Raw genomic sequence first — 24,737 nt, forward strand, 5'->3', positions numbered from 1 at the left:
GGAGGAAGGAGGGAAAAGAGACAGGGGACTTAGTTTTAGTTTAAGGAACATGTATTATGTTGGTATCAATAACATGTATTTATTCAAGCCCACAATTAGTGGACTTAAAACAAATCCACCAAATAAGGTCTCGTTGGGATGAACCATAGGATTTATGTCGTCTCCGCAAACACACTCTGGACTGATTGATCTCACCTTGCCATCGTAGTACTTCTCCCGCTTGTCTGTCAGCACTGAGCGAATGACGATGCCGGCATACTCAATGACCATCTCCTGAGCATCGATGTTCCTCTTGCAGAACAGACCTCGACCGTGGATAGCAGACCTACACCAGAGAGATGTCAGAAGAGGTTCAAGTATGAACAACAGTTCCCATAGCTAATCTCCTTGGCTATTAAAAAGGATGCAATGGATCACATTATTTTTATTATCTGATCCTGAGTCAATGGAAATTCATGTTACTCATTTTGCAGCAGAATAACAGAATAGCAGAAAGGGGAGGGGCAGGAAATATAAACCATGCCTCAGTCCCTAGTTTGCTGTGATAGCTGTAGAGCAGTGGTTCCCAAACTTTCTATAGTCCCGTACCCCTCGAAACATTCAACATCCAGCTGCGTACCCCCTCTAGCATCAGGGTCAGCGCACTCTCAAATGTTGTTTTTTGCAATCTTGGTAAGCCTGCCACACACAAACACACTATACAATATATTTCTTTAACATAAGAATGAGTGTGAGTTTGTCACAACCCGGCTCGCGGGAAGTGACAAAGAGCTCTTATAGGACCATGGCACAAATAATAATCAATAATTTCTCTATTTAACCATCTTACATATAAAACCTTATTTGTTCATCGAAAATTGTGAATACCTCACCACAGGTTAATGAGAAGGGTGTGCTTGAAAGGATGCACATTACTCTGCAATGTTGGGTTGTATTGGAGAGTCTGTCTTAAATCATTTCCCACACAGTCTCTGCCTGTATTTCGTTTTCATGCTAGTGAGGGCCGAGAATCCACTCTCACATAGGTACATGGTTGCAAAGGGCATCAGTGTCTTAACAGCGTGGTTTGCCAAGGCAGGATACTCTGAGCGCAGCCCAATCCAGAAATCTGGCAGTGGCTTCTGATTAAATTAAATTTACACAGAACCGCTTGTTGCAATTTCGATTTCTCTTGTTCAGATATCAGTAAGTGGACTGGAGGCAGGGCATGAAAGGGATAACAAATCCAGTTATTTGTGTCATCCGTTTCGGGAAAGTACTTGCGTAATTGCACACCCAACTCACTCAGGTGCTTCGCTATTTCACATTTGTCATTGTCCGTAAGCTTGAGTTCTTTCGCACACAAAAAAATCATACAATGATGGAAAGACCTGTGTGTTGTCCTCGTTAATGCAGACAGAGAAGAGCTCCAACTTCTTAATCATAGCCTCAATTTTGTCCCGCACATTGAATATAGTTGCAGAGTCCCTGTAATCCTAGATTCAGATCATTCAGGAGAGAAAAAAACATTACCCGGATAGGCCAGTCGTGTGCGAAACTCGTTATCATCATGCAAGCGGTCAGACAAGTGAAAATTATGGTCAGTAAAGAAAACATTAAGCTCGTGTCAATACTTTACCCCTTGATAACCAGCATACTTCTGCATGTTGTAAAAGCGTTACTTGGTCGCTGCCCATATAATTGCATACTGCAGAAAATACACGAGAATTCAGGGGCCTTGCTTTAACTTCTTTGGGATAGGGGGCAGTATTTTCACGTCCGGATGAAAAGTGTGCCCAAAGTAAACTGCCTGTCACTCAGGACCAGAAGCTAGGATGTGGATTTAGATAGAAAACACTAAAGTTTCTAAAACTGTTAAAATTATGTCTGTGAGTATAACAGAACTGATATGGCAGGCGAAACCCAGAGGACAAACCACCTCCCCCCCCCCCAAAAAAACAAATTCAGCTTACCACTGTTTTCAATGGCTAGTACTATAATTATAAGCCCAAGTCCTCCCAAATTGCAGTTCCTAGGGCTTCCACTAGATGTCAACAGTCTTTAGAAAGAGCTTCAGGCTGGTTTTTGGAAAAATGACCCAGAAATTGTAGTTTTTCTAGGTGGCTCCCATTTTGGCTGTAGTGTTTCCAAGCGCGTGGAGGAAAGCGCGTTCTTTCTTATTTATCTCCGGTAATGAACATACTATTCTCCATCTTAAATTGTATCGTTTATTTGTGTATTAGGATACCTAAGGTTTGATTATAAACGTTGTTTGACTTGTTTGGAAAAGTTTATTAGTAACGTTTGGGATTCATTTTGTATGCATTTTGATGGAGGGAAACTGGATGGATTATTGACTGAAGCGCGCCAGCTAAACTGAGTTTTTATGGATATAAAGGACATTATCGAACTAAATGGCCATTTGTGATCTTTTGGAGTGCCAACAGAAGATCAAAGGTAAGGCATTTTTTATATCGCTATTTCTGACTTTCGTGTCGCACCTGCCTGGTTGAAATATGTTTTTCATGTGTTGGTATGCAGGGCGGTGTCCTCAGATAATCACATGGTTTGCTTTCGCCATAAAGCCTTTTTGAAATCTGACACGGCGGCTGGATTAACAAGTTAAGCTTTATTTTGATGTATTACACTTGTATTTTCATGAATATTAAATATTTATAGTAATTTAATTTGAATTTGGCACCCTGCAATTTCACCGGATGTTGTCGAGGTGTCCCACTAGCAGCATGCCTTTCCCAAATTAACAAAGTTAACCATTTTCACTGTAGTGTCCAAAACATCTTCAAACTGTCAGGCATTCCCTTGGCAGCAAGAGCCTCTCGGTGGATGCTGCAGTGAGCAACTGCTTGCATGCGTTATCACTCCACTGTGTCTCCCTGTCATGGCAGCAGCTACCAACATGGGCAGCAGCTACCAACATGGGCAGCAGCTACCAACATGGGCAGCAGCTACCAACATGGGCAGCAGCTACCAACATGAGCAGCAGCTACCAACATGAGCAGCAGCTACCAACATGAGCAGCAGCTACCAACATGAGCAGCAGCTACGTTTGGCTACATATGGACCGTTAGTGGAATTCCCGTGAGAGAGTAACGGTTAATGTGATTGGATGTTAATTATTTCACTAGGCTACCTATATTTGACATTGTGTTGTTATTTTACTGAACACTAGATGATATAATTTTATTTTTGGCAGTGAAACGAGGCTACTCAGGCGAGAAAAAAACCTCACCCAGATGTACGTTTGAAAATATAAATGGACTGTTTGAAAATGTGGGGGGGGGTAAAGTGAACCACATTTTTATTTGGCGTACCCCCGACGGCATTGCGCGTACGCCCGTACCCCAGATTGGGAATACCTGCTGTAGAGAACCACAGTGACTGCTTCCTGTCCAGACAGACCGCAAATGACCTATTGTGGGGTCAGTTTGCACCCCACTGAGAAACGCATGAGCTCTTTAGCCCAGAATCATGATCATAGTCACAGGCTTTGTCCATAGTATTGGCTTTGACCAGGACTAGTTGTGTGCTGACCTGTACACGCCTACAGCCTCCTTTGATGTCCTCTCCAGATGTCTGAAGCGCATGGCCATGGGGAGCTCCAAGCTAGTGGCACGTCTAGGAGAAAAGGGATAAGCAGAGAAGATGATGATGTGCTTCTGACCTTTCACGTTGAACTCTGAGAAAAGAGTCACTAGAGACTCTAAGACACAAGAGGGTAGAACACATTTTTAACGTTGCTTGTCTAGGGGAAGGAGTTGCAGAAACGACGTAATGGTTTAGTCCAACCACAAAGATCACTTTAGGGGAGTTACAAATACAGGAATAGACAACATTTCAATAGTGAATTAGTCACAGCTATAAAAACGATTATGTAAACCTGTAGTTGTACAGCTGGCTCCTTTGTTACTCATCAGGCTGAACGAATACATTGATATGTCTACCAACTGATAAATGGATCATTTGTTGATGTGAAAGTTGTTTTTCAAAGGAACAACATTTGCGGCCATGTACAACAAGTTCTAAGAATGTTCCGCTAGACAAGATCTTTCATGGACTAGCTACTGCAGTATTTAAGCCAAAGTTTCCTTTTTTAAGATATTAGCTAGCTTCCTTTGCGATGGCCAGCATACAATAACTCTGTAATCTGACCTTGTGGATTTGAGTGGGACTTCATCCTCCTCCTCATCGTAGGGGTTGATGTCAGGGAGCTGGCGGTGCTGGGAAGCCAGGAAGTTGAACATGTCGAAGGTGGACTTCCTGTAAGAGAAGACAGGAACAAGGTGTTACGTTAAATTTTACAGTATGCAGACTTTCTTTATCATAGTTATTTTTTGCCCAGCACTGGTGTAGAATTTGGGATGTGTACATCACCCACACACTCTTCATATGTTAATGAAAGGAGCAGCATAGACGTCATACAGGTCTTATTTCCAGCTTACTCAGACTGTGGAGTTGGAGATGACACTCACATTGAAACACAACAACCACAGACATCCTTTGTTCCTCTAAACCTGACAGCTGTCTACATTCAAAACAGACATTTCACCAATACTCCACACAGACACTAGTTTCCACTTTGAAGATGAAAAGTTAGATTAAACAACTCCTTTGTAAGATACATGTTTTAAAATGAAACATGTATGGAAACAGGTGAATTAACACTCAGTTAGCAGGCTCAAGCAAGCTAAACCCCACATGGTAGCAAAAACTAACTAGCAGAAACTGTTAACAAGTTAGAAATTATTTAAACACACTTTGCTGTAGGCTACTAAACTCAGCTAAAAAAAGAAAAGTCCCATTTTCAGGACCCTGTCTTTCAAAGATCATTCATAACAATCCAAATAACTTCACAGATCTTCATTGTAAATGTTTTAAACACTGTTTCCCATGCTCGTTCAATGAACCAAAAACAATTAATGAACATGCACCTGTGGAATAGTCGTTAAGACACTAACAGCTTACAGATGGTAGTCAATTAAGGTCCCAGTTATGAAAACTTAGGACACTAAAGAGGCCTTTCTACTAACTAAAAAACACCAAAAGAAAGATGCTCAGGGTCCCTGCTCATCTGCGTGAATGTGCCTTAGGCATGCTGCAAGGAGGCATGAGGACTGCAGATGTGGCCAGGGCAATAAATTGCAATGTCCGTAGTGTAAGACGCCTAAGACAGCACTATAGGGAGACAGGACGTACAGCTGACCATCAACGCAGTGGCAGACCACGTGTAACAACACCTGCACAGGATTGGTCCATCCGAACATCACACCTGCGGGACAGGATGGCAACAACAACTGCCCGAGTTACACCAGGAAGGCACAATCCCTCCATCAGTGCTCAGACTGTCTGCAGTAGGCTGAGAGAGGCTGGACTGAGGGCTTGTAGGCCTGTTGTAAGGCAGGTCCTACCAGACATCACCAGCAACAACGTCGCCTATGGGCACAAAAAGTGCTCTTCACTGACGAGTCGCGGTTTTGTCTCACTCGGGGTGATGGTCGGATTCGCGTTTATTGTCGAAGGAATGAGTGTTACACCGAGGTCTGTACTCTGGAGCGGCATCGAGGTGGAAGGTCCGTCATGGTCTAGGGCAGGGTGTCACAGCATCATCGGACTGAGCTTGCTGTCATTGCAGGCAATCGCAATGCTGCACGTTACAGGGAAGACATCCTCCTCCCTCATGTGGTACCCTTCCTGCAGGCTCATCCTGACATGACCCTCCAGCATGACAATGCCACCAGCCATACTGCTCGTTCTGTGCGTGATTTCCTGCAAGACAGGAATGTCAGTGTTCTGCCATGGCCAGCGAAGAGCCTGAACTCAATCCAATTGAGCACGTCTGGGACCTGTTGGATCGGAGGGTGAGGGCTAGGGCCATTCCCCCCAGAAATGTATTGCAGGTGCCTTGGTGGAAGAGTGGGGTAACATCGCACAGCAAAAACTGGCAAATCTGGTGCAGTCCATGAGGAGATGCACTGGAGTACTTAATGCAGCTGGTGGCCACACCAGATACTGACTGTTACTTTTGATTTTGACCCCGCCTATGTTCAGGGACACATTATTCCATTTCTGTTAGTCACGTGTCTGTGGAACTTGTTCAGTTTATGTCTGTTGTTGAATCTTGTTATGTTCATACAAATATTTACACGTTAAGTTTGCTGAAAATAAACGCAGTTGACAGTGAGCGGACGTTTCTTTTATTGCTGAGTTTATTTACTAGTTAACAAAAAATCATGTATGTCATAAAATATATTCACCCCACCCAGTATTGTAATCAAAACTCACCAGAAAGCATGTTGTCCTTGGCTCAGACAGTGTAGTAGCGTGGGCACAATAGCATCTCATTAGTGTGCAAGATTTTGAGAATCAGCTGTACATGTGATGGAAGAGTGGACTGCACGTGATGGTAGAATGCACTGTGCATGCAGAGGTTTACAATTCCATTGAATTGGGGATAGTTTAAGCAGAATGTCACAAAACCTAGAATTGCCTTATGTGTATCCCACAAAAAAGGTTCACTGTCATAAGCTAACTTTTTTGATGAATTTAAGCAAAACTCCCAAAAATTCCCATGGAAAATTTCCAGGAATTTACCGGAATGTTTCCGACCCTTTGCAACCCTACTCATGATACCTAGGAAGTATTGGTGAAATGTTTACAAGATATGTAAGATGAATCTGTAAGACAACTGTAAGACTCAGTTTACAAATTACACTCCAAAATAATGACTTCCCTTATAATTTATATATTTAACTTACAGGGCCCCTGAAGTGAACAGAACACAGGGACACTGACCTGAGGTAGACCTCAGAGCGGGCACATCCAGAGGGGTTGACAGGCAGGTCCTCCTCTTGGCTGATCTGTTTAAAGAAGCGGAAGGCGTGGCTATGGCAGCGGCGGGCCCCCTGAAGCTGCTCCACCAGGAAGACCACCGTGTCGTGGAGCAGGCCCAGCATACGGACACCTGTCATCCCAGAGAAGGACAGCTGCCTAAGCCTGGCCCCTGCCCGCGCCTCCTGGACACAGTCTATCACTGCCCTCCAGGCCACTGAGGAGTGAAAGGAGGGGGCAGAGAAATAGAGAGAGAAGAGTAAGACGTGAGTAACACAGCATAACACACAAATGTAATACATATGGAAATTAACCTACATTTTGTGCTAGATGGTTTATTACACAAGTTAATTCTATCCAAGTACGAGAACAAGTATTTTTCATAATCTATTGTTTAGTCACATGTAGAAATAGTGGGTATTTGTGCAAAAATCATTGCCTTGAGAATTGGGAAATGTAATTCTTTCTATACGAACACTCCACAGATAAGACACATGCAGTCTATTCATTTGCCCTGTCCTCCCTGAAACCTCACCCTCTATGCTGTCTGCCTCCACACTGAAGCCGTCATCGCTTTTGATTTCGAAGCGAAGGTGGGGCTGGTCTTGGCTGGGGGGACACTCATCGTCCTCGTCTGATGGCAGCAGCTCATCATCTGAGCACGATACAGCACCTGACAGGATTGAAATACCACAGGGTATTTTCAAATCAAGCACACTTGTTTACAGAGTACAGGTATAAGAAGTATCATCAGTCATCATCATCCAAGTCATCGTCATACAGACATACTGTTCATACGGCACCATTACATATAAGTACCTGAGTATTTGTTCCAGTCAGTCAGGGCACTGCGGCCCACTGCATCCCAGTTCTGTTTGCCCATGTCCCCCCCAAATCGAGGTATAGACAGGCGGTCCCAAGGCCCTGGCCTGTGAGGAATACAACAAGAAAAACACTGAAATCGACTGGATACAGGCTGTATATCACTCACTGTATTAGATACACACTTTAGGGCAGAAATGCAGTGATGACAATTGGAGGTCATCCTGCAAACTAGGCGCTGTATTGTAGATTGGTAAATGAGTGGTGACGGTTATGACAATCTCAGTTATGACTTCAAAAAAGGTTTCTATGCATGACCTGCTCTTTAGTTACTGACCTCTACATAGCCTATCGACAGTTCTATTTCAGGAGTAAAACGCCTTGTTCCATTTGTCATATCATACTATAGGTTACTAGTATGGAGAGGAAGAGTTAAGAAGAAGGTTAAAAATAGCCAGACATGATCTTATCGACACAACAGAGAAGAGGCCCACACTGGAAACACGAGCAACGTGCCAATTGTGAAAAAAAAAATCTTTCAATATGATTCTGACCTTGAGCATTGTTGGAGATGTAGCAAGTTAATCACTTTTAATAAAAATTCTACAAGAGACTCAGCGGACATTAAACATAAAGGCATGACTATTCTTGTATTATTCATTGAAGATATTATTTGTACATTTTACCTCATTACTCACTTCATAAGATCACTGCCCTGATAAGTTCCAAAAGACTAACCTTGTGCTTTCAGAGTCACTCAAGTGCTCCTCCTTTAGCTTGTCCAGGTCCAACACACCTTTCACCGTTGGGGTTTTAATGCGAACACCCCCGGCCCTGCTGGAGACAGCAGCAAAGCTGTCTTTGGGTAACGACAGGTCCTCCTTAGCACTAGGGGGCTCTGGCTCTAGGAAGTCTGTCTTGGACTTCTTTGTGGCACCAATGCGATCTGAAAGGGAGGACACCCTCTTCATACGGACATGGGCACGAGGAGGGCGGGGTGTTGAAACAGACAGTGTGGTGGCTGCGGGCTCGGGTTCGATGAGTAGTCCTGGGGGCAGGACCACAGATTTCAGGGAAGGGTTGTTACGGAATGTGGAGGGACTCAGTATGCGCGGACCGGTCCGGTTGGGGGTGTAGTTACTGGCCATGGCTTGGTTGATGATGGCTTGGGCACTCTCAGTCTTGGTCATGGAGGAACTCCCGTCCTGACCAGCAAACTCAAACAGGTCTGCAGCTTTGTCAGACTTCTTTCTCCTAGAAGTTGTGGAAGGTTCTTTCTTCTTTCTGGGTTTCTTCATCCCTGGTATAGCTCCATCTGCAGATACGCTTGCGTTCTTCCTGGGTTTCTTGACCGCAGTTGCTGCCACTGTCCCATTGTTGTTATGAGTGAGCAGTTGAGTGATGGTAGCTGGGTTCTGAACCACAGGCGTGGCCATCCTAGGGACATGGGTTGGCATGGCAGTCATTGTAACTGGGGTGGACATTGTACCAGCTGCTGCCAAGGTGGCAGACAGGGCATTGCTCTGAAGGAGGCTGGCTATCTGAGTGACACAGTTATAGGAGGGAGAGCTCTGACTGGGCAGCTGGAAGGTGTTGCTCTCTGGGTTCTTCACAAAGATCTGGCCCAGGCGGTTGACCAGCAAAACGTGAGGTGTAGGGTCCACGTTGGGACCACCCACTTCCTTCACAGTAAGGATAGCGTGGCCAGGTAGTCCCTGAGGTAACAGCGTCTGTTGGGGCTCCAGTGGCGGCCTGGGGGTGGAGAAGTTGATGGAGATGGTGTGTCCCATGGCAGCCTCCTTCTGCAGAGACGTGGAGCTGTATCCGTTAATCATCACAGGGGCAGAGGAGGGCTGAAGCGAAGAGAGCATGGGGTGACACTGGGTGGATAGAGCATCGGAGAGAGAGCATATGGAGGGAGAGGAGGATACAATGGTAATTGCTGTGGAGACCATGGCCTGGGATTGTGTGGAGAATATAGGCAGAGAGACTGATCCATACGATGGGAGACTGACGCTTGATGTTGCAGATAAAATGGGATCAATTTGAGAGGACAAATGTGGAAGGGCACTGTCTGGAATAGGTGCTGATAATTTGGTACAAAAGGTCTCCATGGGCTGCAAGACTGTTGACCCTTGGGAGGATGTCAGGGGTTGTAGTGAGATGCTAGTGAGAGGTGGCCTTGAAGAGTTAAAGCCAGGCAAAGAGAACTGCACAGAGGGACTCATTTGTAAAGGGTTCATCGGGGCTATGCTGGGGCTAGGGAAGTCCGAGGAGATAAGAGAAGAGGGTTGAAGAAGCTCCAACAGGGTGCCCTGACTACTGCTCAACGATGGATCTCGTGAACTCTCTGTCAAGTGGTTCATGTAAATGGCAGATCCATCTGTGGGCGATACAAAGTGGCCGCTGTTAGAATCCAAGAAGAGGTCTTTTGGGTCTTGAGGCTGATGGGTTTCCATGGGAGCATCAACCTGGACAGGGACCAGCTCAGTGAAACAGGTGCTGGGGGAGGGAGGATCACACCTTTCAAGAACAAGTGGAGCCCCAGGGACAACATCCAGACTGGAAACTTGAAATAAATCATCTGGGTAGACCGTATCAGGCACCTTAGTATGGACAAAGTCCAGCAGCGTTCCTTGAAGGGGTGCAATCAGCACTGGTTCGTGGGCGTCTAAGGAGGGGACTGAGTTATTTTGCTCTAGAGGAGTTGGGAAGGCGTATAACTGCAGGGGAGTAGTATTCACATCAGCAGGGCTGTACGTTGTAGATGGGTCCACTGCAGCTGGTCTTCGAGCTTCTGGTGAGATCTCAGTTGGCGCAAGGGTCACACAATCCAATTCAGTCCTAGCTAGTTGTGTGGCATTAAAGGCTTTGGATGGATCATGGGGTCTATACACTGGGGGAGGTTTTGTAGCGGGGAGGACAACTCTGGTTGTAGACTTGAATGGGTTGCTAAGGGGTGACTGATCTGGGACAGGGCTTCCAGAGTCTGCACTTAGACCATTTGTTGTAATTTTTACTTCAGGCAGAACATGCGTTTGAGCTGGGTTCTGAACTTGACTGGCGCTCTTCAGTTTCTGAGCCCCATCTGTGGTTGTCATGCTGGCATCACTCTCAGTCCCATCGTCCACGCCGTCCAGCTGAGGGATAGATCTTGAAGAGGGAGAGGCAGGAGCCTGGGGTGGGTCCCTGGAGCCTGTGCGACTGACCACAGTGTGCGAGAAGTCAAAATAGTGCTCCATGTCCTCATCAGAAGAAGTGTTCCCCCAGTCTTGCCTGGTGGATGCAGCTGAGCGGGTCAGGGCTGTACGGGTCTTCGTCTTGCGAACCTCGGGCTCCCAGAACTCCTCTTGGTTGTCGTCGCCCTCCACGTCTATCTGGGCGCCACAGTTCATGGCCACTCCCTCATTCACTAGCGTCTCCTCAATCTCAAGCTCAGTCTTCAACTCGGAGACCATGGCCACGTCGGAGTCCTCGTGGAATTGTGTGAAAGAGCCCCTAAGTGGTGAGGTGCTGTTAGGTGCAGGGTTATCCTCCGGTTCTGGGGAGGCCAGGAAGTTGTGTGGTACCTCCACTGAGTCTGACTGGTTCAGGTCAAAAGACAGCCTGGGTCTAGGGGAGTGCTGGACGGTTGGGGAGAGGGACAGGCAAGGGGAAGGGAAGCTGCCCACACTGTCTTCCCACGGTGGCTGGGGAAAGAGTCCTGAGGTAGAGTGAGTCATGTTCCCGGGGCATCGGGCAGAGGAAGCACTTCGACCTCCGACAGGGCGGGCAGAGGGAGAGGTCAGCAGGATATCAGTAGCACCGAGGGGAAACAGCGGAGAGGTGGGCACGGAGGCCTTGGGATGCATGGAGCCCCCAGTGCGGAGGGTGATTAGTCCAGATCCAGTTGGAGAGCCCAGGGGTGGGGAGGACATATCCCTGCGGGTTTGGGAGTGGGGGCTGTGGCGACGAGGCCTGCGTGTCTCCTCCAGGTCACTGATGGTCAGGATGTGGTGGGGTTTGGACTTGGTAGCTCCTGCAGAAGAAAATCAGATAGCAGTGAGACAACTGAACGGACACACAAACAATTAATGCTTTCTGAGTAATATCTAGAAATCACTCAAAACCTGACAATTGTTTTTTTTATAAAACAACATTAGCCAACCACGGAACAGTTACCTGGGGAGGGCAGAGGCCGGAACAGTCCTCCAGCTGGTCTCCTGATTTTGGGCCTTGCCCCTTGGTCAGGTTTAGGGAGTGGAGCTGAGAAGCTGGGAGTAGTGGGTCGGGAATGTGCCACGTCAACCTCTTGGGCATCAGATTCTAGAGGTGAAGCAACAACAACTCTGTTTCCTATGCCACAGCTAAGTCTTGCTAATATCCACGTTGTAGTGTAAGAAAGCAAACAGTCACACATTCACACAAATATTTATACTGAACAAAAATAGAAACGCAACATTCAACAATATCAAAGATTTCATTGAATGACAGTTCATAAGGAAATCTGGCTATTTAAATCAATTCATTAGGCCCTAATCTATGGATTTCACATGACTGGGAATACTGATATGCATATTTTGGTCACAGATTCCTTAAAAAAAAAGGTAGGGGCGTTGATCAGAAAGGTTTCGGGTACGAGCACTATTTTTGCCTCATGAAGCGCAATATCTCCTTCGCATAAGAGTTCATCAAGCTGTTGATTGTAGCTTGTGGAATGTGGTCCCCTCTCCACTTCAACGTCTGCATGAAGTTGCTGGATAGAGGCAGGAACTGGAACACACGGTTATACACGTCGATCCAAAGCTTCCCAAACATGCTCAAGGAGTGACATGTCTGGTGAGTATGACGGCCATGGAAGAACTGGGACATTTTCAGCTTCCAGGAATTGTGTACAGATCCTTGCGACATGGGGCAGTGCATTATCATTCTGAAACATGAGGTGATGGCGGTGGGTGAATGGCACGACAATGGGCCTCAAGATCGTGTCACGGTATATCTCTGTGCATTCAAATTGCCATCAATAAAATGCAATTGTGTTCGATGTCCGTAGCTTATGCCTGCCCATACCCTCATGCTACGATGGGGCACTCGGTTCACAACGTCAGCAAACCGCTCACCCACACGTGGCCATACAACGTGATCTGCAGTTGTGAGGTCAGTTGGGCATACTGCCAAATTCTCCAAAACAACTTTGGAGGCAGCTTATGGTAGAGAACTGAACATTCAATTTTCTGGCAACATGTCTGGTGGACTCCTGCAGTGAGAATGCAAATTGCACGCTCCCGCAAAACCTGAGACATCTATGGTATTGTGTTGTGTGATAAAAATGCACATTTTAGAGTGGCCTGTTATTGTTCCCAGCGCAAGGTGCACCTGTGTAATGATCATGCTGTTTAATCAGCTTCTTGATATGCCACACCTGTCAGGTGAATGGATTATACATTATTAGTAAACAAATTTGTGCACAAAATTTGAGCTAAATAAGCTTTTGTATGTATAGAAATTGCTATGATATTTTATTTCAGCTCATGAAACATGGCACCAACACTTTACATGTTGCGCCAATATTTTTGTTCAGTGTAGTAGTGATGGTTTGATGCAGTGTTGTGTTACCAGGACTCTCACCTGACTGGGCGCAGGGGCTGTGTGCTATAGTGTTATTCTCTCCTTTGTCAGGCATCTCTTCAGCAGGTTTCTCAGGGACCGGCGGTCGGACCTCACGGATCGTACACGTGTATTTGCATCGCCGCAGTGGGTTCACCGTGCTCCAGTACCAGCGAGAACACCTGCGGAGAGGAGGAGTTGAAAGGAAGTCATAAAATACCCAAGTCGTAATATGCATATTTCTGTTTCATTATGAATTTCTGCTACTTACCGGTAACCCACCGGGAAGAGTTTTCCTTGCTTTGCAGACAGCTCAGTCAGCATACCTAGCTTTTCAATCTGCAAAGAGCCTGAAATCAGAAAATAACTATGATTAGATGAGCAAAACCCATGACCAGTCCTGTGATACTTATACTCAAGTGAGCTAAAAATAACAAATGTAATGTGTTGAGAAAATATACCAATCATCAAATTGATGTTTTCTGGCTCCAGTCCGGTCAAGAACTTCCTGCGAAGACTGATCCCATCAAAGTCCACATACATCCTCCGATTCACCTCAAACCCTTGGCCAGTGATGATCTGCAATGAACAAGAACAATGTACACATGCGTGAGGAAACTCATAAAAAAACATAACAGTCCCACTGCTGAGTAGTCCCAGGACTTTACCTTGCCACTGATGAGGTCTCTGTGTTTGTAGCAGTACACCTTCTTGTCGTCCTGGAATACACAGTTGCGGGAGCGGGCACACATGAAGTGGTAGTTGCTCTGGCAGGAGGTCAGACAGCAGCCTACTGTGGCACCTGTATGGTTACAGCGCTCACAGCGCTGAGGGAACAAGAGACAGACAGGTTAGATCAGTCCAGGAGGAGAGAAAAAGGGTGGATAATGAGTTTGAGAGAGATGATGGACGTTGGACAAAGATACACAAACTACAGCTGCTGGAAAAACAAGAATGTCACTGCACAAATAAAGTGAAGCCTCACCATGAAGCGCCCCCTAGCGACGGCACTGTGCACGTGCATCAGAGAGCCATTGTCCTCCTCGAACACCTCGGCGGACCACATGGAGCAGTTGATGTGAGCCCATTCGTTCTGGCCCAGGTACAGCAGCCTGCCCGCCTCCTGAGGAACACACGGAGGAGGTTAGAAATACAGAACTGGTGGGTTACCTACTGTGTGGATTTGGTTGACTTAATTTCCTGTGAGTCAAGGGCTGTTATGTTGAACAAGGGTATGAAGGCTTAGTGCTCTGAAGTCAGAGTGTGGTTTGTGTTTCTTTCCACCATGCTGCTCAGAAGTGTTACTCACATTGGACTTAGCATCTCCATACTTTTGGCACAGTGAGCATTGCCTCCCGTCGTCCTTGGACCACCCTGTGTCTAGGTCAGCCTTGGACAGCCGTCCCTCAGACTTGAATGGACGTCCCTCAGACATGGATTGCAGTCTGGCTCTTCCCCTTTTCCCTGAGGGACAAATGCCAAACATCAAACCAAAACAATTCCCTCAGGAAATTGGTTGATTCAATATTTTCTTTCTCATTGTTTTTCCTCCCCTCAGTTGTGTAAAGTACCTTTGAGTTTATTAAGCCTGAAATCCCTGTTTTTCCTAAAGTGGAGACCCCTGGTTGGCTCTGTGATCAGTGGGGTGGTGGGGTGAGGCACCTCTTCTTGTTTCACCTCCAGGCGTGGAACATTCTCCGTCTGCAGGGTCCCTAGAGGGGCCCTGGACCTTAGCTCCTCCCTCTCACGCCACTGGGCATACACATGCTCAGTGGTGGGGGGCTGAACCGCATGGGACAGCATCCCACTGCAATGGGAAAGAGAATGGATGGAGAAATGGAGGGGTGAGGAGATGAAAGAAGAGGAAGTCAAGTTCTATGTTAGACACCAGTGCAAAACTCAAATTTGGATGGTTTAGGCAAACATCTGAGTTACACGTGCACACAGTTACTCAAGTTAGGATTTGACTTTGCGCATACAACTGAGACAGTGGCTCACATCTAGCTAATTATGATTACACTCATTTACATTAAGAAACAATTCATGTTTATTAATCAATCTTGCCCCCAGAAGATAAGGTGACAGACAGGTTAAGTCCTGAGCTTACCACTCTGTGCATCACCCTACAATGAGCTAAATGAAGTCACTACTCTGTGTCTTCCATCGCAGGGAAGGAAAGATGTGAACTGGGAATGTGTGGGAGAGGAGGGGGACTGTCCTGGCTTTAACATACAGAAGAAGAAAATAATTATAAGACTAACTTCTGTAACTTCCTGTCACATTGGATTTGAATGACTTTTCCCCCACTTTAAGGTCATTGTTGACAGTACAATTCAAATCAACTTCTCATCTCCCATCAGGATGTGAACAACAGGGGTGTCATACAAATGTGTGGCAAACCAGAAAACATAATCAGTTGCGCCACTGAATGTAGGCTTATGCTGCTTCATGGGAAAATACATAAATCACTGCAGGGAAGTAGTGAAGCAATATATCACAACCCAACGTTAAACTGGAATTTCATTGAAATCTTCCCATATGAGTCAATATCTGATGACATGGTAAATTCTTCAACCTAAGTGTTAAATCCCCAAATCCTAATGTCTGAGAAATAACTCCCAGACAGATAACCTTCTAAGAGCCTTGGTAAGTCGTACGCCGAGTTCAAAAGCATAACAAAATCTAGGTTTAACAGACTAGGACAGGGATCATCAACTAGATTCAGATGTGGGTCGATTCTCTCTTGAGCAGATGGTCAGGGGGCCGGAACATAATTACACATCATTTGTAGACTGCAAAATGATCGCAGGAAGCCCAAACAGATATAATAATTTGACTAAAACAATAATTTCAAAACCTGCTTACATTGGTATAAAACCACATATTTCTCTATTATGCATGGGAAATAAAATCACTGTGGGCCACCAGTTGAGATACCCTGAACTAGGAGATATGAGGAGCAGATTGCTACTCACATAGGCAGGTCTTTGGATCGGGGGTCCCACACTTTGGGGTCCTGACTGTTGAACCAGTTGAAGACCTCCTCCAGAAGCTGCAGAGAGAACAGTGAGCAGAGGGTAATCTACACTCCTCTGTTGGCCATTTTACAACATGTACTGCTTTTTTCTTTCCAATAAACATTGCAAATATTCTTGGATTCAACCATCTTCTATGACTTTAGTTTGAACCAAGTGAACCTATGACCAACAGGGGAGTCATGACCACCAGAACCACAGCCCTACAGAGCCCCATAACTCATTCCCAATCACATAGTGTTCTGCTGACTAGACAGCCATTTGGAACAGCAGACACCACAAGACATATACTGAGGACTGATATCACTGAGTGAGTACAGACCATGTATTGCGTTAGGATGAGGGTATTCAAGTGTCTGTTGTCTAACTTCTGATATTGAATTTTATGAAACATTTAAACTAGTGTGTACAGTCTATACACAATACTTCAAAATAAGTTGAGTGTCTCAAGCAAGATGAGCGTAAACAGCTGTGTTCAAAGTGCAACCAAGTATAGTGAGAACATTTGTATATCCGTTTACTATCGTGTGTGTGCTTTTAACAAAAAAGCTGTGTTTATGTAGCTAAAGTACAGGAAATCGTGATAACATTGCAGAAGGCTTACAGTTCAACCAACTGTTTTGTGTCATACTGAAAGTACTGTGCTTGTAGCTACATGGTCAAGTAAATATTTCTGATTTGTACTGTACAATTGCCTATGTAAAGAGCTTTCCCCCCAGAGTGTTGCTGTCTGAGTACTCAGCTTTTACCTTCAAGTAGTAGGAGCGGGCCAAGGCTGTGGGCCTTTCATCCTCCGGTAGAGACTCCTCCTGATCCAGACGCCTCCGCACCACTTGCACCACATCTTCATGGAATGATTTCTACAACATCAAGAGACATAGAAATATACAAACATAGTTATTTAGCTGACACTACTCATTCATCTTCCTTTGAAAATGTTCCTTCAAATGAGAGTTAATGTAGAAGAGATCCTGTCCTGCCAATTCAGATGCTATATAGACAGACACTGACCAGGGTGGTGTAGAGGCCTTTGTCAAACTTCTTGCCCACAGCACGGAGGTCACAGACTGGCTGGCCCTCCGCTCCACTGTCAGGGTCAACCTGGGTCACGCACTACAGGAGGGGAATATGGACAAATTTAGTATGTTACAGAGAAACAACACTGAACATATAGCCACACAAGCACTTATGTGCAACAGTTCAAGAGGAACAGGCAAATAGTCCTAGCAGATCTCTGATATCAGCTAATAAACTTTTTAAAAAGAGAGGAGAGAGTCGTTGCACTCATTCTTTGAAATTATTTCTTCAGAAAAGCCACATGAAAACGTGACTACAAGTCATGATAGGTGTTAAAATGCCTGCTGCTATTTTCAGCCTGCGCATCCTGTCTCATCTAGCATCCTGTGGTAAGAAGCATTGTACGGCCTGGTATCTCCCACCTGTGAGCAGGTGATGAGGTGCTGGGTGAGAGTGGAGGTGAGCAGGCAGGCCAGCACCTTCTCTACCCCGGCCCTCAGCTCCATGTGGAGCAGCTCCCTCCAGGCGCTGGGCTGGGACTGGCTGCAGGGCCGGCAGGAATACGCCACACTCTCTGGCAGGCTGGATAAAATCTCATACAGGTCACCTGGAGGGTAGGAGGGACGGACAACCATCAGAACCATTCCTTCACACTACATCAAAAGCATGGGAGATAACAGCAGGTGATAAACTCAGATTTGTTCTGTCCCAGATAGTCGTCATCTGTTCTTTAGACCAATCAAAATTGTAAAACACATTTTTTCAAATATAGACACGCTCTATGAATTTGAATAAAATCAACTATATGCACTGAGCTTGTCTGATGCTTTAAGCACACTGTTTGATGAAATAATTAAGACAAATTACTCATGAGGGAGGGAACCCATTGGCCATGCTGTGTAAAAACATTTATAACAAATGACAGCAAGTCTCTCCTCCCTGGTGCAGCAAACAGACACCACAGCAAGTGTTTATAGCGCTTTACATGCCAAAGCTGCAACATAATAACAGCGATTTTGTTTCTTACTTGTTTCTAAACTGAAAAGTTCTGTTACCGAAATACCTACATTTGTTAAGGAAAAACATTCCCTAGACCCTTGTTCTCTTACGTGAAACATGTATGCATGTGACCAATAGGGCCTGGCCTATAGCCTATCATAATCACATCAATAAATTGGTTCTTACAAAGTCCGAACACATGACAGCAAAATGGGTGTGAAAAAGAAACTCGAAAGTGCCAAGAGTGAGCAAAGCTGTCATCAAGGCAAAGGGTGGCTACTTTGAAGAATCGCAAATATATTTTCATTTGTTTGTTTACTACATGATTCCATGTGTTATTTCATAGTTTTGACATCTTCACTATTATTCTACAATCGAGAAAATAGGAAAAATAAAATAAAAACCCTTGAATGAGTAGGTGTTCTAAAACTTGACTGGTAGTGTATATGGATAATTTATAAAACCAGGCATGTTTAACAGTTAGGCTATTCATTAATTAAGTTGGTGTTTCCCCTCAATTTTCTTAAGACAATTAAGGCAAGACCTGTTTCCTCGTCTCCTCATTCAGCTGCTGCCTCCTTCGCATTGTTCTCAACATCAACATGCTGGTTAAGTTTGCTATTATGCACATAGCAACATAAAGGGGAAAGGCGCCAATTCAACGGCGCACTGTAGATTATGTTTCAGAACCACTATCCATCGCGGGAGAAAGCGCATTTGTTATAAAATAATATTCTATTTATTAGCGTTGCACCATTATTGTTACATAATATAACCATTTACAATTTCAGTAGCACGTTTTGGAGTTATGGGCTGTGCCATCCTCATGGCCTCGGCAATGGAGCAGTCCACTGAGATAGGCGTGAATTAGACAGTTGGCTTGTGCACCATGAAGAAACACATACATTTGGGACTGTTCGACAAAAGAAAGCTCAGTCGACCAACAACCCATCGACCAGTCCACTTAATGGGGTCAGCCTTAATAGAGATACAGTGCCTTCAGAAAATATTTACACCCCTTGACTTTCTCCGCATTTTGTTGTGTTACAACCTGAATTTAAAATTGATTAAATTTGTCACTGGCATACACACAATACCCCATAATGTCACAGGGGAATTGTGTTTTTCTACATTTTTACCAATTAAAAATGATAAGCTGAAATGTCTTGAGTCAATAACTATTCAACCCCATTGTTATGGCAAGCATAAATAGGTTCAGGAGTAAACATTTTCTCAACCGTTTACTGCAGTGGGCTAAATCAGTGTCACACAGGGTTTCTTTGTAATCTTTTATATATTTATACTTTTTAACCCTTTTTTTCTGGCGACCAAAGTCAGCGCACAGAAACCCTGTGCGACTCCTTGTGGCGGGCCAGGCGCATGCACGCTGACTTTGGTCGCCAGTTGTACGGTGTTTCCCCTGACACATTGATGTAGCTGGCTTCCGGGTTAAGCGAGCATTGTGTCAAGAAGCAGTGCGGCTTGGCACGGTCGTGTGTCGGAGGATGTATGACTCTCGACCTTCGCCTCTTCCGAGTCCGTACGAGAGTTGCTGTAACTACCAATTTGGATATCACAAAAAAGGGGAGAAAAAAAGGGTTAAAAAGTATAAATATATAAAAGATTATGGGACAAGATGGGACAAGGACATCCCGCTCGGCCAAACCCTCCCCTAGGCCTGGGATCGAACCCGGGTCTGTAGTGACGCCTCAATCAGTTCTTCCATGGCCTGCATACTCACCAGACATGTCACCCATTAAATATGTTTGAAATGCTCTGGATTGACGTGTACGTCAGAGCGTTCCAGTTCCGCCAAGATCTAGCAGGTTCGTACAGACATTGAAGCGTGGGCCAACAATCCACAATCAACAGACTGAACTCTACACGAAGGAGATGTGCCGCACTGCATGAGGCAAATGGTGGTCACACCAGACACTGACTGGTTTTCTGATCCACGCCCCTATCATTTTATTTAAGGCATCAGTGACCAACAGAGGCATATATGTATCCCCAGTCATGTGAAATCCAAAGATTAGGGCCTCATTTATTTCAATTGACTGAGTTCCTTATTTGAACTAACTCACGTTCAAATTTTTTGCCCAGTTTACTTTTAAACAAAAGTATACACCTCACACACATAGTCATGGGCTTAAAAAAAAAAAAAACAGTACCATGTCAGAGAGTTGAAATGTATTAAATTGAGTTTGATTCCAAATATTACACTTTATATACATGTAGCAGCGTGATGTTGTTCCCCTAGATTATGCACCAAGTTGCACACAAGGACCAATTCAAATAGGCCAGGTCAAGAGGGGATGTTAATAATTTGATAATAATAATTCAGTGTATTTTTTAAAATTTAATTACAGCTGCATAGCTAATGTTTTTATTTGGTGTACAAACACTTTTTCATATCAATATTGTACATACATGTGATTGTAAAAGTTTTGTATATTTTGGTTTGGCCCATCGCGGGTTATCTGTATTTCCATACCCCCTTATTGTTCTCTTTTGCCTGACCTTCGGCTAGCAAGGTATGTTGTCCTTGGCTCCGAAATTGTTTAATATAAAACCGTCATAATGTTACAGAATGTACTGTTTTGCAACCATAAGTTTGTTACAATGTGGACAATATAAAGATTTATGTTAACAAGTTTCACAGAGCTCACTAACTAGGGTACCTATTGTAACTTGTGAGTACTTGGGACAGTGTTTGAGTGAGTGTCCATGTGCTCGCGCAGGTGCCTGAGAGCTGTGACTGTGCCAAGGGTTAACATAATGTGTGTTGTCTCTTCGTGTGCAGGTATGTCTTTTATTTTGTCAGAATTATGTTCTGTATAATTTTACTTGTATTGTATGGTGTGCTGTTGTGCATCGAATGTGTGCACGCAGCACCTGTTATTTCCTTTTGGTTCTCTTTTGCCTGACCTTCGGCTAGCAAGGTCCCTTTGAGCTTTGACTGCGCCAAGGGTTAACATAATGTGTGTTGTCTCTTCGTGCGCAGGGCAAATAAAAATAATTCACGAATTCAACCAGTAGACCTTCAGTTGTGGCGGCGTCCTAATTAAAAGTACACAACGCAGAACGAACCACGCTACATACACATCATAAAATACTAAAATAACGAAAGCCATTTGACAAAGAAACATCACATTTTCGGCGGGCTTTTTGTTTTTCATTTAAATATTATTAACGTTCGACCCATGAGGCCACTAGACGGTGATTTGGTCATTTTGCTGCAGGAAAGAGTTTTAACATGTCGCATAATAAGTTGCATGGACTAACACTGTCCAATAATAGTGTTTAACATGATTTCTTAAATCTCTGTACCAAATACACACATTATCTGTAAGGTCCCTCAGTTGAGCAGTAAATTTCAAACACAGAATCAACCACAAAGACTAGGGAGGTTTTCCAATGCCTCGCAAAGAAGGTCACCTATTGCTAGATGGGTTAAAAAAAGCAGAAATTGAATATCCCTTTGAGCATGGTGAAGTTATTAATTACAGTTTGGATTGTGTATCAATACACCCAGTCACTACAAAGTTGCCAGAGAGGAAGGAAACCGCTCAGGAATTTCACCATGATGCCAATCGTGACTTTTTAAAAACAGTTAAAGAGTTTAATGGCTGTGATAAAAGAAAACTGAGGATGGATCAACATTGTAGTTCCTCCACAATATTAACCTAATTGACAGAGTGAAAAGTAGGAAGCCTATATATACTAAAAATACTCCAAAACATGCATCCTGTTTGCAGTAAGGCACTAAAGTAAAACTGCAAATAATTTGACTAAGAAATTAACTTTGTCTTGAATACCAGTGGTGTAAAGTACTTATGTAAAAATACTTTAAAGTACTACTTAAAGTTTTTTTTCAGTATCTGTACTTCACTATTTATATTTTTGACAACTTGTACTTCACTACATTCCTAAAGATGTACTTTTACACCAAACTTTTCCCCTGACACCCCAAAATACTCACTACATTTTGAATGCTTAAGTAGGACAGGAAAATGATCCAACTCACGCAGTTATCAAGAGAACATCCCTGGTCATCCCTACGGTCTATGACGGACTCACTAAACACAAATCCTTCGTTTGTAAATTATATCTTTTTTTTAAACAAGAAATTTGTGCTGTCTGGTTTGCTTAATATAAGGAATTTGCAATGATTTAAACTTTTACTTTTGATACCTAAGTATATTTAAAACCAAATACTTTTAGACTATTACTGGGCAACTTTCACTTGAGTCATTTTCTATTAAGGTATCTTTACTTTATCTCAAGTATAACAATTGAGTACTTGTTCCACCATTGCTGAATACAAAGCATTATGTTTGGGGCAAATCCAACAACACATCACGGAGTACCACTTTTCATATTTTCAAGCATGGTGGTGGCTGTATCATGTTATGGGTATGCTTGTCATCGGCAAGGACTTGGGAGTTTTTTAAAGATAAAAATAAATTGAATAGAGCTAAGCACAGGCAAAACCCTAGATGAAAACCTGGTTCAGGTCTGCATTCCAACAGATACTGGGAGACAAATTCATCTTTCAGAAGGACAACAACCTAAAACACAAGGCGAAATATACACTGGAGTTGCTTACCAAGAAGACTTTGAATGTTTGAGTGACCTAGTTAGCTTTGACTTAAATCTATGCAAGACTTGAATGGCTGTCTAGCAGTGATCAACAACGAACTTGACAGAGCTTGAAGAATTTAAAGAATAAATGTGCAAATACTGTACAATGCAGGTGTGCAAAAGCTCTTAAGAGATTTACTCAGAAACAGCTGTAATCACTGCCAAAAGGTGAGTATAACATGTATTGACTAAGGGGGTTGAATACTTAATCAAGATAAGTTTATTACCAAGATGTTATTATTTTTTATAATAAAAAAAAGTTAGAATCTCTCTATTTTGAGTAGACGACAAATAAATCCATTGTAATCCCACTTTGTAACAACAAATGTCCATGTGGCCCATTGGCATCGGTTACTTCTATCGTTACTTCATATAGAATAATAATTACTTGGGGAAGGTAGTGTATAGATTGTATTGGGGGGAGGGGGGAATAATAATGTCTCAATTTACGATGTGCTGGTCCTAGGCATCCTTGTATGTAGCCTAGTGTTTATCGCCTTTTCCCGCTTCTTCCTATCCTCAGACAAGGGGTCTCTCCAACTGGAAGGGATTCTTCCATCTTGTCCAGGGCATCATCTGCACTTGTGAATTCCATTCTTTGCTTTCCCTTCCATACTGACAGCATTGCCAGGAATTGTAGATGAGTTTTGATTTCACTTTTCTCCAGTGACGGTCTGATCGGAATGAAATCGTAGTGTTTTTTTCGCAGCCTAGCAGACAGGTCCTGGATGAATCTAACGGATTGGCCGTGGATTTTAATCTCCTTACACCCCTGTGCATTCAGAATGTTGACTTTAGTCTGATAGTTCCACAATTTGAAGATTACCATGCAAGGATATTTAGCAGAGGTGTGGACTCGAGTCACAAATATGACAACTTGCAACTCGACTTTGACATCAATGACTCGTGACTTAACTTGGACTGGAGCTTTTTGACTGGAACTGACTTGATATCCTCCCCAAGCCCAAATATAAAAAATGATGCTATTAAAAAAGTGTGCAGCACGTCAACTCTTCATTTAACGGATTACAGTTTGAATCAGACAGCATCCAATCAAATTGTGCCAGCTGAGAAAAAGTTGCACGTGGCAGTGCAGAGGAACGTTGGCGGGTGAATTCAGATGGAGCCCTTGGAAAGATGATACCCAAAATTATTCTTTTTGGATATAAAGACTACGCAGTATCAACAAAAAGCGAATTGGAACTTGCAAAACATGCGGGAAGAAAATTACAGACGGAGGCGCAACAACTTCCAATTTCGACATTTGAAGCTGCACAAAGAACGGTAAGTCGTGGCTAATATAGCCGACAGCTACATAATTTATAACTTTCTCATGGCTACCCATGTATTTCCATGGAAATATAAAGTTTATTTGCAAAGTGAAATCAGTTTGACCACGTAGCTGGAAAGGGCTTCTTTTTCCTCGTCTTCTGGTGAAGACAATAATCTCATGTTTCGTCTCGTTCTACAGTATTTTCAATTCCTCTTCCAAAGTTAGCAGCTTTGTTTCCAAAAGGCAAATTTTGTCGTCTTGTTCGCTCACACACATGCCTTGTTAGTACGTGTCTGACACGATAGACGACTTCCTTTCGAGCAAATCTACTTTTTTCACCACAGATTGTAACCGTTTGTTTTGGTGAGCATCAAGAGCCTTTTAGCTACACTTTCCTGGATATCCTTTAGACATTCATTACTCTCATTTGCATCTCCAAGTTGTTCCTTGTCTTTTCCTCTGAGGGAAGCCATGGTTGTGTCGCCGCGTCGCTTTACCAACTGATTGGTTCGCTGTTATTCACAGATTCCCACTCA

The 24,737-nt window shown here is 43.9% G+C and overlaps 1 protein-coding gene across 1 annotated transcript in view; it reads right to left on the reverse strand.

Moving 5' to 3' along the window:
• Positions 1–24,737, reverse strand: part of LOC120030911 (histone-lysine N-methyltransferase 2B-like) — a 52,770-nt gene that overhangs the window by 2,722 nt on the left and 25,311 nt on the right. Inside the window, exons 14-32 of the mRNA XM_038976419.1 lie at positions 17,708–17,892; positions 17,280–17,381; positions 17,018–17,128; positions 16,209–16,285; positions 14,805–15,040; positions 14,543–14,697; positions 14,219–14,356; positions 13,902–14,060; positions 13,695–13,812; positions 13,505–13,583; positions 13,255–13,415; positions 11,809–11,952; positions 8,386–11,665; positions 7,645–7,754; positions 7,361–7,498; positions 6,790–7,042; positions 4,150–4,257; positions 3,532–3,615; positions 196–325 (exon numbers count right to left, since the gene is read on the reverse strand). Of these exons, the coding sequence (XP_038832347.1) occupies positions 196–325; positions 3,532–3,615; positions 4,150–4,257; positions 6,790–7,042; positions 7,361–7,498; positions 7,645–7,754; positions 8,386–11,665; positions 11,809–11,952; positions 13,255–13,415; positions 13,505–13,583; positions 13,695–13,812; positions 13,902–14,060; positions 14,219–14,356; positions 14,543–14,697; positions 14,805–15,040; positions 16,209–16,285; positions 17,018–17,128; positions 17,280–17,381; positions 17,708–17,892 (5,768 nt within the window). The remainder of the gene's footprint in view (positions 1–195; positions 326–3,531; positions 3,616–4,149; positions 4,258–6,789; positions 7,043–7,360; positions 7,499–7,644; positions 7,755–8,385; positions 11,666–11,808; positions 11,953–13,254; positions 13,416–13,504; positions 13,584–13,694; positions 13,813–13,901; positions 14,061–14,218; positions 14,357–14,542; positions 14,698–14,804; positions 15,041–16,208; positions 16,286–17,017; positions 17,129–17,279; positions 17,382–17,707; positions 17,893–24,737) is intronic.

Source organism: Salvelinus namaycush, chromosome 37, assembly GCF_016432855.1.
Source record: "Salvelinus namaycush isolate Seneca chromosome 37, SaNama_1.0, whole genome shotgun sequence".
In the NCBI taxonomy this organism is placed as follows: Eukaryota; Metazoa; Chordata; class Actinopteri; order Salmoniformes; family Salmonidae; genus Salvelinus; species Salvelinus namaycush.